This window comes from Chlamydotis macqueenii, chromosome 3 (assembly GCF_036417535.1).
Source record: "Chlamydotis macqueenii isolate bChlMac1 chromosome 3, bChlMac1.mat, whole genome shotgun sequence".
Taxonomy (NCBI): domain Eukaryota; kingdom Metazoa; phylum Chordata; class Aves; order Otidiformes; family Otididae; genus Chlamydotis; species Chlamydotis macqueenii.
In genome coordinates this window covers 26,650,345-26,670,501 of record NC_141558.1, presented here as the reverse complement: position 1 = coordinate 26,670,501, position 20,157 = coordinate 26,650,345, and the positions used below count along the sequence as shown (strand labels likewise).

The 20,157-nt window shown below is 36.1% G+C and overlaps 1 protein-coding gene across 1 annotated transcript in view; it reads left to right on the top strand.

The window, feature by feature from the left end:
* The window catches only part of HMGCLL1 (3-hydroxy-3-methylglutaryl-CoA lyase like 1), a 78,998-nt gene that overhangs the window by 19,324 nt on the left and 39,517 nt on the right, over positions 1-20,157 (top strand). The window contains exons 2-5 of the mRNA XM_086744015.1: positions 2,217-2,294; positions 3,289-3,396; positions 8,500-8,595; positions 10,402-10,550. Of these exons, the coding sequence (XP_086600141.1) occupies positions 2,217-2,294; positions 3,289-3,396; positions 8,500-8,595; positions 10,402-10,550 (431 nt within the window). The remainder of the gene's footprint in view (positions 1-2,216; positions 2,295-3,288; positions 3,397-8,499; positions 8,596-10,401; positions 10,551-20,157) is intronic.

Genomic DNA, 20,157 nt, shown 5'->3' with positions numbered 1-20,157 from the left:
AATTTACACCGCGTGGCCCTTGTGAGAATCATCCTGTACATGGTTCTCAGTTGTTGTGTTCAAGAGCAGCGAACTGGCATTGAAACTGACTAGTGGACAGGAAGGCTATAGAGAAAATCAGGGGATGAGAGACCTGGACTATGGCTCAAAGACATATATGCTTCTAATATCAGAGATGGAGAATAAAAATCAATACTTGAATGCCTTTTGCAATGTTCATTCCAAACGTCTGTCCCCTATGAAATCCAAGGGCTGCATACATCCCCTGAACAGCCATGTGAATGGCTACTGCACGTGCTCTAGCTGTTGAACTCTTCTGTAAAGACAGGTACAGCTCTTTGATTTCAGCAGAAGTTTTACCACAGTAGGAACTGAATAGGATTTACAGGATTTGGCCTAGAAATTGAACATTTTTGCCACCGAAGTTTTATGGACATTTTTCATGCTCTACATTAAGCTTTGGTTCACATAGTCTATTTTAACTCCTTTTTTTTTTTTTTTCCACTCACAGCTTTACTCATAGTGCAGCCGTGGCATTTGTGTTATAACAAGAAGGATCTCATAATCATGAAATAACCCAGATTTATGCCCGTAGTGCTGAAGCGGTGCCATATTTGTGAAAATAACTTTAAAAAAGAGAAACAATATGCAGCAGATGTGAAGGTTTTACCTTCACATTTAAGTAGGTTTATACTGTCAGCGAGTGTGGGCTTAGCACAGCCTGACAGAGTTTTAACTTACCAGATGTTCCACGTGATCAAATAGATACTATGCAGCTGTTTCCCATTCTTTTTACTGGGCTCAGATAAATACACAGTAAATGCTCTGAAATATGTTTATTGTATTTTGGCTAGTATTGCGGCTGTTGCTGCAGAGAACTTCAATCCATGTGCACTGAGAATGCAGGGAAAACCAAAGGCGCTGTACGAGTGCTCATTTTCCATTACTATGAGGATAAATTAACGGCCATTTGGTTGAAACAACCCTCATCATAGCAGCCAGGGTCATCATACTAGCCAGGGAGGAGTGAAAAGTGTTGTTAGATTAGTGACTGTATTTATGCATTGCAGAAGTGACTTCTGTTCTCTGGGCAAGCTGTGACTCCTGTGGCTGGAAGCTGTCCCCGTGGGCTGACAGTATCGTCCTTCCCGTGGAACTCTCAGGGGAGGTGGTGGGTGCAGCAGGAGCAGCCGTCTTGCAGGTAGCTCATGCTAATCCCAGCACAGGCTTTCAACAGTGGAATGGAGACACTGGGTTGGATGCTGTATTCACTGCAATACAGAAAACAGGGTGTCTCCAGAGCTCCTGGTGGGGCTGCCTCCATCCCTCCTGTCTGCTCATACAGGTGCTGGCAGCGTGCTCCCAAGCTGGCCATTTGATTTGTTTTTTAAAGACATACAGCTTTTGGGGTTCAGTCTAAGCAACTGCTCTGAACTGTTTCAAGACTTAAATGCCCAGGTTATGTTAACTGCCACACCTGTCAACTTGATTCAATAATGGAACAGCTAAATAATAAAAAAGGAAGTTTCACTTCCCTTCACCTGCTTTTCTGCTCTTGTTTCTCCTTCCTCCCCCTCCAACTCCCCATGCTCTCCTTAGCCCTTTGCCCTTACCACTACCTTCCTTCCCTCCCATCACTGTCAGCCTCCTGCCTTCCCAGATCTTCCCTTACACCTGGAAAATTCTTCTTGTCTACCTTGTTCTCCTCTAAATCCTTCTTTAAAACCTTCATCTTCAGGCAGAGGAATTACTTTCATCTTTCATTAATAATCACTTCAACATTTCTTCACTACTCTGTTCTTTTCAAATTTATAGTCTAGTTTTGCAAACATTTACAGAGAAGTACTGTTCAGTTAAATTGAGAACATTCACTTAGAAGTTTGGAGGACTGGATCGTTTGCTGGGAAGCTTTTTGAAAGGAGAATATTTCTCACTCTGTAAAATACAATGTTCATGTTTTATGTACATTTTTATAATAAACATTTGTGGCCTCAGAGGAGCAGTGAAACATGCATGTAGATAACTTCTGCTTTTAACTTTTATTCCTTAACTTAAGGTGTGCAACATGTTCTCACAGATTTTTAAAGACCATGAGCAAACTTACTGTTGACAATATGACTTTATATGCAGAATCGTATGAGAGGACAAGTACAAGCTGTACATTTGATCTTAGTGACCTTCATTGTTTTGTGTTTCAGTATTGATTTGTATTTCAGGAATCTCAAGCATCTGGACTTCCTGAGTACATAAAGATCGTAGAAGTTGGGCCGAGAGATGGATTACAAAATGAAAAGGTAATTTTTCTCATTTTTGGAGGTGTGTTTTGACATAGCTATCAGCATTATTTTCATTATGTAAATACATACATCCTGAAAATTGTGTTTCTTCCATTTTGTACTATAAATATATTTATTAATTTATGTGTTAATAACAGTCTTGTGTATTAGAATAAAGTTATATTACTATTTAGCCAGATGTTAAATCATATAATTTCTTGCTATACTTGGTTAAGTAGCCTTTCTGTTACTCTACTACCATTTTTCTCTCTGGTATTTATTGTGTCAATCAATCACATTCTGCCATGACATAATTGATAAACACGATGAAACACTGGCTATCTTCATAACAGGTGTTTGTGCTACATGTGCTACTCTAGTAGGAAGGGTACAATAGGTTTTGTCATATTTCCTGCTGATGAGGCATGGAGAGAAAAATAAATTACTCTTTTGATAATATTTGCCTGAAGAGTTGGTAGGGAAGCATGGAAGAAGATTGAAAGAAACTTTGTAAAATAGAGTACATGTTTCCAAACAATAATCTCTTTCCACAAACAGAAGGATAAGCTTACATACATCGTTACTGATATCAAAGAGGTTAATAGCATTAACAGAATATGACAATGACTCTGCCTCAGCTGTGAAACTTTTTTTTTTTTTTTCATTTTTCTCTGGTTGGACTATTCTATGTTACTATGTCTTTTGTCACTTCTTTGCTAGGGTGGTGTTTGGTTACTAACAATCACTGAGGCCAGATCTATAACCAGTTTCATAGAAGTGCTCTCTCATTCTTTTGTGGTGGACAAAAAATGGAGTGGGATCATGTATACTGTCTAGCGCTTTCCTTCTGCAGTAACTTCCTACTGTTAGGAAACAGTATAATTATGGTATAATCTATGAGTATAGTTCATTATTTAGAAAAAAAAAAAAGTGTTGGTTATGTACTCAGAACATTTCACTTACAAAAGTTTCTTACCACATAAAATACTTTATTATGCCTCCATGTCCGTAGGTGATAGTCCCAACTGATATAAAAATTGAATTAATCAATCGGCTTTCCAGAACAGGCCTACCTGCAATAGAAGTGACCAGTTTTGTTTCATCCAAATGGGTGCCTCAGGTATGTAAAATCCTCACCATTCAGAACTGTTTCAATTTAAATACCACACCATGCAGTGGAATTTTTCAGTAGTATAGCCTGTATAAATATACAAGAAAACAGAACAGAAATAATATGTTGTTCATTTGTAAAATTGGATACTGTTGTCAGACACCATTTATGCAGTTTTCAAGTTTTATGCTTTTATTCAGCAACAATAGGAAAACAGGAAAAAAAATGCCGTGACCCAATAAATCAACAGTTCAATATATAGTTCAAAATTAGATTTTTCCAGACAGTGGAGGCAGGGCCCCTGGCATTCCCCCTGAATGTCAGCTGAATTTGGGCTAATCATTAGTAGTCAAAATTGAAGAAAAGCCAGTAAGCTGTGCTGAAAGTTGGTTAAATCCTTAACTTATCAGAGTTAGGGAGCAGCAGGAGCAGGTTGCTCCAGAAGCGAAGGAGAACTGGAAACCAAGCGTGATAACAAGGGGAACAGAGGTTGTTGACCAAAGGGCAGTTCAACAGTCTGGTGAGGGTAACCAGGGCAGCCAAGAGTACACAGACTCAGGTGAGTCCTCAGTGATGCAGCAGGTCCAGAGTTAAGCCGGGAAGTCAACTCTACAAGACATGGTCAGGATCCAGTCAGTAAAGTACATGGCCAAGCACAGGCTTGGCTAGTGCTGTGCAGCTGCACTGTTTCTCAGGCAGGGAAGGGGCATGAGAGTGTCTTGGCTTAAAAGTTGTTTCTGAGTGAAAAGGGAGAGTAGGCCACATTAAGACTTTTAACAGAGCTGTTTGGGGGAGCCTCTGCTGATCCACTTTCCAGCTTTTATTGATGAGGTCCAAGGCTGATTGAGGCTTCTCAAGTTGCTGTCTTCTTATCAATGAGCTGGCCTTGACTTCAGGCAGGTAAATTCTTAGGAGGGGAGCACTCTGAGCCCTGATCAACATAAATGCTAGGAGTAGAATTTGCCATGATTGCTACATGGGGCGTGAGAAATCTTAAATATTGTTATTGCTCACCAAATGTAAATAATTTAGTAGATGATTCCAAATTTGCCCTTTGCAGCGTGAGGGTAGGAATTTGTATGTGGGTTTATGTGCAAGGAACAACACTAAATGGGGAGTGAGAGAATTGGTCACAGGATGCTGAGTGGGGATAAGAGATGTCGGGATGATGGATCAGCACCATGACTAAAGGGCAACTGAGATATTAGGATGCTAAGTGTAGACACAGTGATAAAGATTTGAGAATATGAAGCAGAGTAGTGAGTTTGGATATCCAGATGAACAGCAGTGGGGCTCATCTCTGGGGAACAGTCACAGTGGAAGTGACTTCCTGTGGAAGCAACACTGATTCAGAGACCTAGGATCAGGGAAGGAAAACTTAGGTACACAGGGCTTGTGCAAACTGGGTAAACTTCTCAGGAGTGCTCCCTAGCACCAAAGCAAGGGAGCAGACTCACTAGGCCTGTAGTGTTTTATGGAAACTTGACTCTTATCTGAAGCCAAACAACATTTCTGAATGTCTGCTGCACTTGGTACATTTCTGTGTATCTATCCACTATGCAGTCTACCTTTTCCAAACACTACCAAACAAAACAAGCACACGCATACAAATGCACACGCACTTACATGTTGAAGGGTTCTTGTTAAACAGAAATGTTGCAGATTCTATCCTGATTTTGAATTTGCTCACAAACGGGCAGTGACTTTTTGGAGTTAATAATATAGACAAAATTCTTTACAATCAATGTTAACATTGTACTGTGGAATGGAGACAAAGAAAGTACTTGTGCATTTTATTTTACTCTTTATGTAAGTATTCACTTGTAACTAAAGAATTGGGATGGTGAGACATCATTAATATAATTTAATATTGTTCCTACCTCTTTTCTACTCTTCTGAAAACTAATAGTTATCGAGGTAAAAAAGAAAGGTAGCATACCTTTTTTTCTTTTTCCCCTAAATGGAATTTCATTTTCCACATTTGGAAGTGTGTGTGTAAGATCTAAATTTGGGACTTTCGTGTATGTAGTAGTAGTTAGGCACATCAGTTATTTTACAGATCTAGCACTCTATCAGCAGCCATACTGAGTTTTGATGAATTGTAATAATTTGATCATTATTTTTCCAAAATTAATTTTTACATTTGGTACAATTCAGCAGAAATCCAAGCCTTTCGGAAGTCAGTAGCAAAACTACATTGGCATTAGGAATGCCAAGTTTTCATTTGAGATTTAACACTGCGAATTCAGACTTACTCCTGAAGTATTCTATATAGCTCCTGTTTGTGCAAATCTAATTATTCCCTGCAAAAAAGGAAAGAAGTCAATATTTGTCTATATAGTATTATTCATGAGTCAGCAGAGCAAACTGGCTGTACAGCACACTGAGGGACTTTTTTGATTTATTTCAGTGTTCTCTGGATCACCAGGGAAGGGCCTAAACGAAGGATAATAGGAAGGGCAACGAGAACAGTGACAATGCAGAATTTCTTTGGTGTCAATGCAGGGACAATGGTATTGTGTCCGTTAAAAGTGGTGAGGCTAAGTTTTTCCAAGTGCCATTGAACTTTGGCAGTTACAGCCATAGACAATAATGTAAGTTTTTACACACTGGAAGGAAAAATCTAAAGCAAGGGTGGATTTCTTCTTTCTTGTTTAATTATTTCCTCTTCCTGTGAGCCATTAGTAGTACCAAATTTAGCACAGGTTTGTCAGTTTTAGGAAAAATGAACAAGCCCTTATTATCTTAAATTCGTGTCTGAATACTTTATTTTAATGGTTTGATTTGTGTTTAAAATTATTTTTATTTAAAAGATAAGATTGTGTTGTTTTGATAGGGATTGCATTCTTGAGTTTATCTTTTCTTTGCTCCTTTCTTTTTTCTTTTCATAGGTCATGGGAATAGAATTCACAGTTATGTTCAGATCACTCATTCACTTATTTCTTTTTTTAGTATTTTAAAGCTCTTTTATGGTTTCCTATCCACTGTTTTTTTTGGCAGAGTTTTGGGTTTTTTTTGTTTTATTTTTTTTTTTTAATGAAAAAAGCTAAGAGAAAAAGTTCCACAGTAGCGAGGTGCCATATAAAACAGGATCCCACACCTATAACCTAAACAGCCAAAAATTATAAATACCTACCATTAGAAAGCTTATTTTTAAAGAAATTTGGAAAGGAAATATTTTATTACAATTTAAAATCTTATAACATGCAATATGTGTTAAAATGGGATTTTACCTACAGGAAAAATAGTAATGAGACAAATGTAATACATAAAATATTATACTTTATACTGATTGAGAAAGTGTCATTTTGGTTTTCTACTATATTTTAAACCAGACTATAATTTTAAAGTGTGGAATTAGTTCCAGCGTTTGCCATTTAATTAATCACTTGGTTTCAAACATTATTGCTTGCCCTGAGAAATGTAGATACTATTTATATTAAATTAAGGAATGAAAAATTGTTGTTAAAAAAATTAAAGGTTTTATGAACAAACTTTTTTTTTTGGGAGTTTATCAGATATGTTAGGTGGCCTAGTATAATTTAATGTCACATATTTAGAATTGTGGTACTGCAAAGCTATCAATAAAGTGCCTCTTGAAAATAAGGAGTAATGAAAGCTTTGTAGTTCATTTATCTTTTCATACAGTACTCCTCAAATGACTTTTCATCAGTGTAGAACGCATCAGAAATCCAATTTAATATTTTTTTCTGGGAAGATTTTCTTTTATGAGAGCTGATTTGAAAAGCATTTGAAATACACTATTCAGTTTTTAAAACTCAAAATCTGTAAGACATGAAATAGGGGAATATGTTTTATTAACTGTATTGATTACAGACATGTACACCATTAAAAAATAAACTCATTTTTCCTCCACTTCATTCAAGAAAATGTACTTGCCTACATAATCTACAGTTTATTATATGAATGAGTCTTGGATTCATCTTCTTGATTAGTATATGGAGTGCATTTAATCTGGAGTGAGAAAAGTGCAAGAATATCTTTAAAAAGCAGAGTTTCTTTTGTGAGATGAGGCTAAGCAGAGTTTCTTTGGTGAGATGAGGCTAAGGTAAACAAGTGCTTGAATTTGTTGAATTTGATGTCGTTACCCAGGACATCGAGAAGGCTGAGGTACTTAGTAACTTTTTTGCCTCTGTCTTCGCTGGCGAGGACTATAGCCACATTGCCCAAGTTGCAGGAGGCAAAGGCAGGAACTAGGCAAATGAAGAACTGCCCACTGTAGGAGAAGAGCAGGTTTGGGACCATCTAAGGAACCTGAAGGGGCACAAGTCCATGGGACCTGATGAGATGCATCCGTGGGTCCTTAGGGAACTGACAGGTGAAGTTGCCAAGCCACTGTCCATCATATTTGAGAAGTCATGGCAGTCTGGTGAGGTTCCTGCTGATTGGAAAAGGGGAACCCATTAAAGGTCACTTCCAACCCAAACTATTCTATGATTCTGTTCTATGAATAAAGTAATTGTGTTTGAATTTTGCTATGATGAAGAAGTATATTCTTCTTTTGAAAGAAAATTCTAAGTATATGAAAATGTTACATTACGGTTTAATATAATACAGATACAAAACTGAATTTTGACTTGTGATTAGTCTTCTCAGATGTACTGATTACAGTGTTGAGTAATTCAGGTTCACTTACGCTTAAAATTGTAAAGTCACATTTGTCAGAGTGCTGAGGTTTTTCAAGATCTGGATGGCTTTAAAATGTCAGTTATTTTACTAATTCCACCTGTTGAGTCCATTGAGGTAAGTTTAAAGTTGCAATAACAGTTGATGATCAGTGTGATCACAAGTCTATCAATTTATTATGCAAGTTATGCTTTTACACATACACACAAAAAGAAACACTCTAGAAATCTTAGCCCCAATTCTATATTCATATAGAACTAGAAAGATTGTAATTCAAGTACTCAAAAATTAAGAAATGCAAAAAAGGAATGCTTCTACAACATCAGTTTAACCCCTTTGTTGTTACACTTTTTGTATGAACTGTATACCTAATGGAGGGAAAACCACAGTCCAAGCTGATTTCTGCTTAGCTATATAAAATCAGAAAATATCTGCTGATCAATACAAATTATTAATATATTTTAGATGGCAGATCACAAAGAAGTAATGAGGGGCATTGAGCGGCATCCTGGAGTTCAGTATCCTGTTCTCACACCTAATCTTCAAGGATTTAATTCAGCTGTAAGTACCTTCATAGAGGATGTCCACAATTACCTCTTTCGTGTTTCAGACAGTTTCAGTTCAGTACCATAAACTAGCTATTTAATGTCATATAACCTGTCCTGTTAGAACTAAGCTATTGTTTTTTCATTAAAAACTCTCAGTTTTTGTTGTGAAAAATGGGCGAATTCAGAGAGTGATGTTAAGCTCTATATATTCGTATTTTAATGGAAGTATTGATCAAACAGTCTTTGCAAGTTCCTATGAATGATGCTTGTGTATAAAGACGAAGACAGTTTTTTCTCCTTTGACTTGTTGACCCTAGAAAAGTTTCTGAAAAGTGCCTTCTCACTGGAAAGTCATGAAGAAGAATAAGGAAAGAGTCAATTAAATGAAAATGCTTTATAGGAATGTATTAAATTTCATAAATTCTGTATTTCACTTTGGTAGTGTCTGAAAGTTTAAATTGTTTCATTTCATACAAAATAAATGTTCAAAATTATAGACTCATAGTGTCTGGAATTGTGAAAATGGAGATCAATCTCCTTAAAACATACACATTGATAGTAATATCTTTCCTTTTCTGTTTTCTGAAAATTTTTCGTGCTTCTATGCTATTGTCTTGATACAGGACAAGACATATTTGGAAAGCATACTTCTTGGTGGACATTTGTGGTGTAGTCTATCATTCAGTTTCTATACTACATATGAAATCTCTATTAAAACAGAATCCTGTACACAGGCGAGTTAACTATCAATAGTTGTATTTATAGTACCACAACTTTGTCTGCAATGGTAGCTTGTATGACTTGAATTAAATCTGCTATATCTCTATACCATATTTAGTGATGTAATAAAAGGAAAACAATTAAAAAATAGTTGTAAGTGATTGCTGAGTTCTTTCTTGCTGCTATTTTTTCTTCTTCACTCTATTTGAAAGGATATTTGTTCCTGTAAAGATTGCTGAAGCTTAGATGTTATCCTGCAGAAGCAGAGAGTAAAAGGAAAAGCTCCATTCTTTTTCATAGAATGAGAGTATTATTCTCACTACAGAGTGAGAATTAATTAATTATTAATTAATTATTCTCCTAAGCTTAATTGTTTTCTTTCCCTATGATTTGGCTTTCAACATTTTAGTTTGCCTCACGTTAGTTGATTTACTGAGTACTGAAGTACCGAGTACGATTTCAGGCTGATTGCCCCTTCAGTGAAGTCACTACATTTACAAATTTTCTAGACTGCTATTTGCTCTGAAACTGTTTCTCAACAGACTCACATACACATTTTCCATATTATCCGTATCGACTATGACACCAAGACCAATGGAGCCCTTGATCTTAGAGTTGGCTCTAACAGGGAAATCCCTGTTTGTTATTTTTGCTGCTCTAGGTACATGCAGGCACAGAGCTTTCCTAAGTATGAGAATGACTTCCTGGCATTCATGAGGAGCAGGCTTTGTACAGAGGATGGATATTTCAGAGTTGTTATATGGTCTTTTTCTTTTCTGAAAAATGAATATAAGTATCAATCATTGTTATTTTCCTAGTTGGTTCATGTGATTTCCTACATCTTAATGCCTTTATCATTTATAACTTTAAAAATATGTTTACCTAATTGCTAAGAAGAAGAAGGAAATATGCCATAGTGAATTAACTCAAAATTTGATTAAATCTGTTTATATGCAATAGATTTAAAAAAATAGAATGAAACTTGTATTTTAGATATGGATGATACTTTAAAATTCTAGAATGTCGTATAGAATTAAATGCTTAATCTAGTCTTTTAATAGAGTGTTATGATTCTGTTTCATTGAAATGTGTTTTTCAGATTGCAGCAGGGGCTACAGAAGTCTCAGTATTTGGTGCAGCATCTGAGTCTTTTAGCAAAAGGAATATTAATTGTTCAATTGAAGAAAGCATAGAAAAATTTGAAGAAGTTGCTAAATCTGCGAGGAATATGAATATTCCAGTGCGTGGGTAAATATAAAGGTTCTTAAGTAATACAGAATTATTGGAGTTGCTGGATTTTTGTACTAGTAGAAAACTATACTACCAAATTTTTACATCTTAGATGAATTGACATAATAGTCTTTATTGTGATTGTTTTTAAAAGATTGAATATATTTAGTAATTTTGCTCTATATTTTGTAACTATTAATGGTGACTAGTTTTCTCTATACACTGAAAAAAAAGGGGTGTGTATAAACATGCATTTTATTATACAAATTAATTTTTATCATTACAGGTGACAGAATAAAATTTATTTTGTGCTGCTGGGAACTCGTAACACTGTTGCCTGCACCTTAAAAAATACCCTGCATACTTTTATTTTATTATAATGATAATATATCACTTTGTATACTGTAGAATCAAGGTATAAAAGTGATAGAACAAATTTACTTCTAAGAAAAAAAATATTCTCAGTATAAGTTATTCTGAAAACTCCAGGTGTTGAAGCGTTTGGAGTCTCTAGTGCATGAAAATCTAGAATTGTCCAGTATTTATCTTTCTCTAGAGTACCTTCTTTTAAACTTGAAATAATCCTGAATGGTAGTTGCCGTTGAATAATCTTTCTTTTTAATTTCTATTTTATTTTGCATTACACAGAGCTACTTATCTAAGATTATTTGTGAAGATCCTTGTGAATGCAAAAAGGCTTTCATAGGTTCCAGGAGAAACTCAACAGTGAGATTCCTTGAGGTTTACTAGTAATGCAAACTACCTCATGCTCAGAAAACACTTGGACTTTAAAATAGATAGAGGTACATACCTCAGAAACAAAGTGCTTGAAAACTTCTCTGGGAATAAACACTGAGATGTCTCTTTCTTCCAGAAATAGTGATGAGGTAATGCTGCTGCTCAGTTTTTGCACAATAGCATGGTAGTTTGAGCATTTACCTTGAGAAAGTGAGATCTTACTTCTTGTTATACCTCAGCCTCAGAGGATCACAGAAGAACAGAATGGTTTAAGTTGAGAGAGACCTCTGGAAGTCATCTTGTCCAGCCCAAGGGTTTTAAGATACACATATCCAACCAAGGATAGCTCATAAGTGCTTGGGTCCTTTTTCCCTAGCCTGGTTATATGTTTCAGATGGAAAATCACTGCATAGAGAAGTAAGGACTTTCACTGTATTAAGAAACAATAACTTGTACCAGAGTTTAAATACTCTCCTTAGCTGCTAATCTGTCAGGTAGAGTCAGGGTTTCCCTTTCTGAGGAACTTCTCTTACAAGAGGTTTGTTGTTTAGAAGGTCTCTGCAGCTGCTGTTTGCCACATTTTTCTGAAACTAAATTCTGAGCTGAGAACATAACTAGCAATTTGAATTCTACAAGAGGATTAAGCTCAGAGATGCCTGAATTTTAAGTCCTGGATAGATGTGGATAAGGGAACAGGCAGTCAGTTCAGAAAAGACGGTGTTGTGTATGGCTACAAACTTTAGGCACTGGTGAACATTTTTACACTAAACTTTTGTTTTCTGATTTTCTCAGATGTCTAGGCGTGTCAGGCAATACGTTCTGTTTCATATTCCTGTATTTCACTAACAAAATTCAAGCAAATGGCACAAGAGAGGCAATCAACCATCAAGGGAATCCTCAAAGCCTATGCATTGTATATGTTTTTGGATGGCCATGGGTGTCAACAAATAGGCTTTACAACTGGTCCAGAAGATGTCAACTGCAGATGATGAAGAAGCCCCCATGGTGTACTCTTGATTGATGTTGGAGCTTAAAATGTTCACGTATCTTCTGTGCACTAGTTTTCATATATTTAAGAAATATATGGAGAGGTGGGCCCGTGCCAACCTCATGAAGTTCAGCCAGGCCAAGTGCAAGGTCCTGCATCTGGGTCATGGCAATCCCAAGCACAAATACAGGCTGGGCGGGAATTGGATCGAGAGCAGCCCTGAGGAGAAAGACCTGGGAGTGTTGGTAGACGAGAGGTTCAACATGAGTGGGCAATGCGCCCTTGCGGCCCAGAAGGCCAACCGCATCCTGGGCTGCATCAAGAGGAGCGTGGCCAGCAGGTCGAGGGAGGTGATTCTCCCCCTCTACTCTGCCCTGGTGAGACCCCACCTGGAGTACTGCGTCCAGTTCTGGAGTCCCCAACACAAGAAAGACATGGACCAGTTGGAAAGGGTCCAGAGGAGGGCCACAAAGATGATCAGAGGGCTGGAGCACCTCTCCTATGAGGACAGGCTGAGAGAGTTGGGGCTGTTCAGCCTGGAGAAGAGGAAGCTCCGGGGAGACCTAATAGCGGTCTTCCAATACCTCAAGGGGGTCTACAGGAAAGATGGGGAGAAGCTGTTCAGTAGGGCCTGTTGTGATAGAGCAAGGGGTAATGGGTTTAAATTAGAAGGAGGTAGGTTTAGATTAGATATTAGAAAAAAATTTTTTACAATGAGAGTTGTAGAGCACTGGAACAGGTTGCCCAGAGAGGTGGTGGATGCCCCATCCCTGGAATCGTTCAAGGCCAGGCTGGATGAGGCTCTGAGCAACCTGATCTAGTCAGGGATGTCCCTGCTCCTTGCAGGGGGGTTGGACTAGATGACCGTTGAAGGTCCCTTCCAACTCTAACTATTCTATGATTCTATGATTCTATGAAAGTGGCAACCTGCTGCTTTTTTTTTTTCCAGATTGTATGTCTAAGGCTTTTGTTATACGCCAGTAGCAGTTATTCTGGCACTGATACAGTGACATGACTCTTCCCATGATAGGATTCTACAACATTTCCATACATTTATTGTCTACTTTCTGATGAACTGTGTGTGGCAGGTATTTTTCTGTGCACAGCAGAAAAAAAATGAGAAAGCAGCAGAACGGGAAGGCATGTACAGGGAGGAAGAAATGAGAGGCAGAAAATGGTCAAACAGAAGCAGAGCACAAAAAAAAATAATAGTAGAATAGTTAAGAATAAAAAGAAGGAAAACAAGCAAGGGGATACAAAGAGAGGGGTATGAAGAACTGGATAATGAAGCAAACAGAAAAACCAGCAGTACAGAGATGAAGAGAAATGAGATAATTGAACTCAGAGAACATACAATCAGATTATGTTTTAAAACTGCTTACTTTGTGCATCCAGTACAAAGATCTGTAATTTCACTTTGCAAACCTAGGCAAACTTCACACAGTACGTACAGGACAATTTTGTTGAGTCTAGTGTGCCCGGTGCAGTATGTTACACAGCGCTTTAACTGTTTAATATCAGATACGCTACAATGTGAAGAGATACGAAGTCATGAATGAAAATGATCTAAGTTCACTCCAGCTGTATCTTCGTCAGGCTTACAGTTCTGAGAAGAGTTAATTATTTGGAAGTAGGAAGCCATTGACAGAATCATTTGCTTTGTGGGATTATAACTGAGTAAAGAATCCAACTAGAGAGGATAAGTATATTGAAGATAAACTCCATTTATGTTTATGTTGCAGCTATCTTCCTCACAGGATATTAGTTTGGGAACTAATTTATCCAGTGAAAATTAGAGGTTGAAGCATCAGGAGATAAGATGCTGGACTAATGTTAGACTTCAACAAATAAAAATTTCAGGAGAGGACTGTCTGGTATTTGTCCGGGGGGATCTAATATAACTCAAAGCAGCTAATCTGTTAAAAATTTACTGAGAATCTAAATTGCAGAATATGGAGCTTTATTTCAAACAAAAACCTTAACTGAGCTAATAATTCTGAGTATGTAAAACATCCATTTAACATGGATTTCAGTATATGGAAATACTGAAAAGAAGGTTTTGAGCACGCTAATAAGTTAAAAGAGAACTGGTTAACACAATCTATTTGGACTTCGAGTATGCTTTTAAAAAATCCCTCCCAGGGAGACTTTGAGATGGCAAAATAGTAATTAATGAGAAATAAAATGTTGCTATGGATCAGAGTCTAGAGAACTTTGTTTTGAAGAGAATAATTACCAAGCGTTGTGATACATTGAATCTTGTTCCTGCATATTCATACTCCTTCAGCTGCACTCCTCATGGATTCCAGAGTTACAGAAAGCTGTAGGATGCACTGAGAAAGAATGATTGCTCAGAAATAATAATTAAAAAAGGATTATTTAGTGTCCATCTACCTCAGTACTTTCTTTTAAGCTCCAGTGTACTATCTTTTGTTGAGTAGAATTCAGAAGATCAGAAAAATAATAGCAGAAGCATGAACGTAGAAATGCAGAATTCAGGACTTTTTTTTTTTTTTTTTTGAATGGTAGATCTCTTAGCAGTTGACAAAGCTCTAGAAGGTGGACTTAAAATTTTTAATTACTTAAAAAATGAAAAATACCCATAAAGAAAAAGCATCAGTTTTGAATGCCAAGTCCAGGAAGTAAATAAGTCTGTTTACAACATTTCAGCTGCTTGTGGTGGGGAAGATTATGGAAGCAGACAGTCATTTCCAGCTTAATTCTAGAAGACTAAACCATAATTTTCGCTGGTACTAACACCCAACAAAAGCCTGCACTACTACAGGGAATTCATTAAGTCCTGAGTAGACGCAGTTCATTTGTTCCTAACTATTGCAGTACATTTAGAAGACTCGTGGAGTTTTACATTGTGTTTAATGATATGAAACATAGGTCTTCTCTTCCTTGATTAAAAAAGTGTGGAAAAGATAATCAGAAAGTAGAACTTAAACAGAGATTTCATAGAAATATTCAGTGTAATCAAGGTGACTTTTTTCTGGACATAAAACAATCAAAAAAGAATTAGCTGTCAAAGCCTGTGATTTATGATCTTGGTTTATGACCCCATATTTAGCTGCTACTAAAGAAGCTGCTTTTAGTAACAGGTAAAATAAATGGCATTTTTGTATCCCAATTCCATGCGAATTCTCTGAATGTTAAGACAGTCAAGACTTTGTGGCAAGTTGCTCTTTATGCCATATTCTTTATGCTTTATATCCTGATCTGTAAGTGTCCCGTAGACAAGTCAAGCAGGGGCAGAAACTGGCAGTTTCAGAAATTGAAACTTGGGAGTTTCTGTTGAATGACCTCAAACCTAGTATTTTGGAAACAAAAGGATGGAATGTTACGTAATTCATCAGTTGACATTCAGTATTTAAAATTAGTGCTCATGGTTTGACTGGTTGTTACTTCATTTCAAGGAGAAGATTAGTTTCAGGTTTTATTTTGTTGTGTGGCTTTACTGCAAATGATTATATATTGTTTACAACTATTGTTGTAACATAAGGCAAATCTGAGCTTGTCATCCTAAATCTGCTTGTAGTTACTAGATGGAAATAGGCAGCATTCAGGCTGTGATTTGTTGTATGTGCTGTCTTAAGTGCCTGCCTCCCCAGACGATCCATCCTTTTGACTGCAAATGAGCTTGGGTCCTATCCTATGTTAGTCATCCTCTAGATGGCCTATCTAAGGCACAGGCTGTAGATTATTATCTTTGATATCAGAAGTTAGAACAGATGAATCTCATCCTACCTGTGCATAGGCTAAGGAGTAGCACCTTGTAATTTTTGTAAATTACAACAGATGTAAGAAATGTATTAGTAGGCTTTGTGCTGCAAGGTAACACAAAATGAAGCTATGGACTATATGGACAAATATTTGTACTCTGTGCACTGAGAATCAATGTTTTGTTTTTAATCACCCTTTTAGAGGTTGGCTACTTTAAAGAACCATGGCCAAAACCTGCAGCCTTTCCTCAAGCAAGCTCCCAGAACTGCACATTTTGGCTTCTAATATAAATTTTGTAGGATAAATATTTTGTTTGAATTACTTAGGTAATAAAATATTAATATGCATAAATTGAATTTGTATTAATTTCAATACAAAGATTGTTTCCTTTCTAAAACACTATTATTGTTTTAAGTGTTATTTATTTGCAGGAAATGGATAATTTAGTGCCTTGCCCTAACTCCTTATTTGTGCAGTTGAAAAATACTTCCAAAAATAATTTTAAGGGGTTCAAATTTTATTTCCTATTTTTACTGGCAATTTAGAATTTATGTAGTGAGCATAAATCACTGGCAATCCTTGAATCCTGTGAAAAATGCACTCAAACAGTTGAAACTAAACTTTAAGCTTTTGCATGTCTTACTGTTGCTACAGCTGCACTAACATTGACTCGATCATCATCCAGAAAATTTATGTTGTCAGCTGTCACATTTAAAATCTGTAGCACAGTACACAGTTTTCTAAATGTTTACTACATTCAAATATTTATGAAGAATTGAAGACTTGCGTATGGTCTTAGAAGTTAGACTATTTGTTAGTGTCATGAAGGGGTTTTTATTTTTATTTTTTTGTACATGCATAAAAACTCTACAATAACATCTGGGGGACCTTCTGTGAAGACACTGAGCCAAATGAGTTATAAACTGTGTGGTCAGCTAATTACTACTATGCGTATTTTGCATGTGAAATGAGACAAAATACTGCTGATTTTAGAATTGCATCTTTTAATGCATAATTCAGGTACTATTAAAAATACCACATCTTTTTCAGTGGTTAGAAATGAAGCCTAACAGCCAGGATTGATTAAAATCTGTGGCAAATGGTAATTGCAAGTAGTCGCTTGGATTGGTTTTTTTAGTTTAAATGTATTTTTAATGTGCATATAAAGAAAATGTTACGTAAATTCTGACAAAGCTAGATTCTTCCATGTTAATGTATTCCAAAATTTAAAAAGACATAGAAATAAGTTGCAGTCAGTAAAATAGAACAGTAAGAAAGTAAGGACTTGCTTTTCTCCCTTTTCCACAAATGGTACTTCACTAACTACTGTGTGTCCTGTGACAGTGAAATAAAGTCAGACCATCTCCCTCTGAAACATCCAGTTCTATATTGTACTGTCTTAATCCTAATAAAAACTAACCAGAAATATGAGAGCTGAAATGTAATTTTTTTTTTTCTACTAAAAAACACTTCTTCATGATCAGCAATTAAAAACTGTATTTATGTCCCAGTCCTGAAAAATTTTCATGTGAATAGCCCTTTTGAGACCGTTTGGACTATTTGCATGTGCAAATGTGAATGTGTACACATGTTTAGACGTTCAGCGTTACAAAACCAGATGCGAATGTTTGCTGTAAAATAACTGTGGAAGCCTTTCCTTACAAAGCTGCTGCTTCGTAAATTAAAGCCTGTGTAATCACACATTAATTCTAAACTGCTCTATGTAATTTATTTGTTCATAGTCTCATGTCTTTTAAGAATGAGCAGTGTCATGAAGTTCACAATACATAAAAGCATATTGAAATGTATCAGTATTTGGTTTACATCTGCATTTGGATAGAATTTAAATACTGGTTGATAGATATGAAATACAGCAATATTTTATGCTATGATGAATAGATATCGAATAAATGGTTGGATGCAATGTTGTTATTATTACCTTTTATATTATGTGATAATAAAGATTACAGGTTATAACATATATAATTCTGTGTTGATGGTAAGAAGTAATTGTTGTTTGATGCTAATACAAAAGGTAAGACACAAAATAGTGGAAACTTAAAGAGAAATAATAGATTGTAGTTATCTTTCTCTTGTGCTAGTGATATATGGATTTATTTTGAAAAAAAATCCCCAAACATATAGAAGAACAAAACAGTTTTATATTAATACGCTTTATTCGAAGTAATTCCAGAAACTAATAACGAAGTCTGTTTTGTTTGTAAAGAAACATCCTGATTAGCTGAAACTTCTGATTATCAAGACAATCTGATCTTCATAATTCAGTTCAATAATGCTCTTTTTTTTCTTTTATTACAGTTAATCTTAAATACTTTAATTTCAGATATCTGGATGGCCTTACAATACTGTGTTTTATATACTTAATTAGAAGTACCATGAGATCGACTCCAACAATTCAGTTTTACACAAATCAATACAGTTGAAAGCTGCGTATGTTTTATGAATACAGACTGAAACTTTGAACTAATATTTTCCAATATTCTGCAATACTTAGGGCTGGAGTACACATATTTTTGAGACAACACTGTGTAGTTTAGCATAGTTACAATTACATTGATAATAGGGTAATTTATATCATTATCACTTCTTTAGATAGTAAAACCAGTTTAACACCCTCATGTCACTATAAGTGAGCCTATATTTGAGATTATGGGAACAACAAAATGCAGATGAACATTAAATAGACTTGGAAGCAACACATTTTAGTATGTGAATGCTAAAGAAATCTACAGGGTTACACAGCATTAAGCCAGCTGGTCATAGTCCCTTGGGGAAGTTTGGGAAGCCCAAGATTGCTGGGATGTGGGGACAGGTTAAGAAAAGGATGTAGGAGCCATTGTACTAACTCTGTCATACTGGATGAATGCAGTACTTAAGAGATGTCTTCCTTAGGAATAACTTTATACTAACTTTTACCCATTCCTTGTGCCTACAGATAGAAAATATTACTAGTAAGCCAGAAGAGCTGCTTTTTTTTTTTTTTTTTTTTAAAAAAAAAAAGAGGCATACCTGTGGGAAGTAAAAATGATCTTTCTTCTTAAAGGGTAGGGTAAAATCAGACTTGAAATACTAGTATGAAATTATAAGGTAACAATACAATGTGTTTGCTAGTGTGTTACTGATTGCTCCATGGATAATTCGATACAGTTATTGAAAGTTAAGTAGTTAAGTGATCCTTCATTATGGTAACAGCTTTGTTCCATTTTTAGAGAATAAGTTATTTTCTAGAACATAGTTCACAATTTAACTGTTTTCTGGGCACTCTAAAAATAATAACAAATTTTCTTACCATAGAATTCACTTTGAGTAGCATATATATTACTCGCAACTGAGCACTAAATACATGGAGAGGTTGTTTCTTTTTTCTTTTTTTTTTTTTTTTAAATCAAATGTGGAAAAAAAAAAATCCTGGCCTTATTTACACATTTTGGGCTTGGCTTGGAGATTCTGTTTCTGGAAGAATCTCTTTTCCCTCTTCTCTTCTTTGTATTTCCCCTCTCCTTACTGTAAAGATTGCCTGTATTTAACAAATGGCTTCCTTTGCAAAGAGACAGAATATATCAACCTTAATATTATGAATTCACCAAATGATAGGCATATACATTTTAGCACGAACATCCAATAAAAATAAATACATCTGCAGTGAACATGGTAAATTATATGCAAACTTACACTATAATAATAAACAGGAAACAGCAGCATCTGAGTCTGCAACTGGCTTCTCAGGAGGCTCCGTGCTTCCAGCTGTGGTAGCAGCTGTGGATCTGGCTCTGGAACTCTTGCTGAAACAAGCTGACAAAGGGCTGATTACAACATGGAGTTCAGTTTCTGCTTGGATTCATTTGCTTTTTAACACACTTTGGTTATGGAAAGTTTGCTCATTTACCCTGTTTGTGGTTTTATATCCTGCACTTCACAGTCATTGGGCTGCTGTGGTGATTATCACCATTCCCAGTGACCTTGATCGTGGGGACCTTATACTGTCTATACCATTTGTGGAACATTGCAATTTGGTTTTGGCTTACTGGAAGAAATTGAAAACTCTCTTCCTCTTCCTTCTCCCTCCCCATCCCCAGAGGCTGTTCAATATTTTTGTCCAAAATATTACACAGTAAAGTTGTTTGGGCTTATTTTTTTAATTGCTTTTGTACA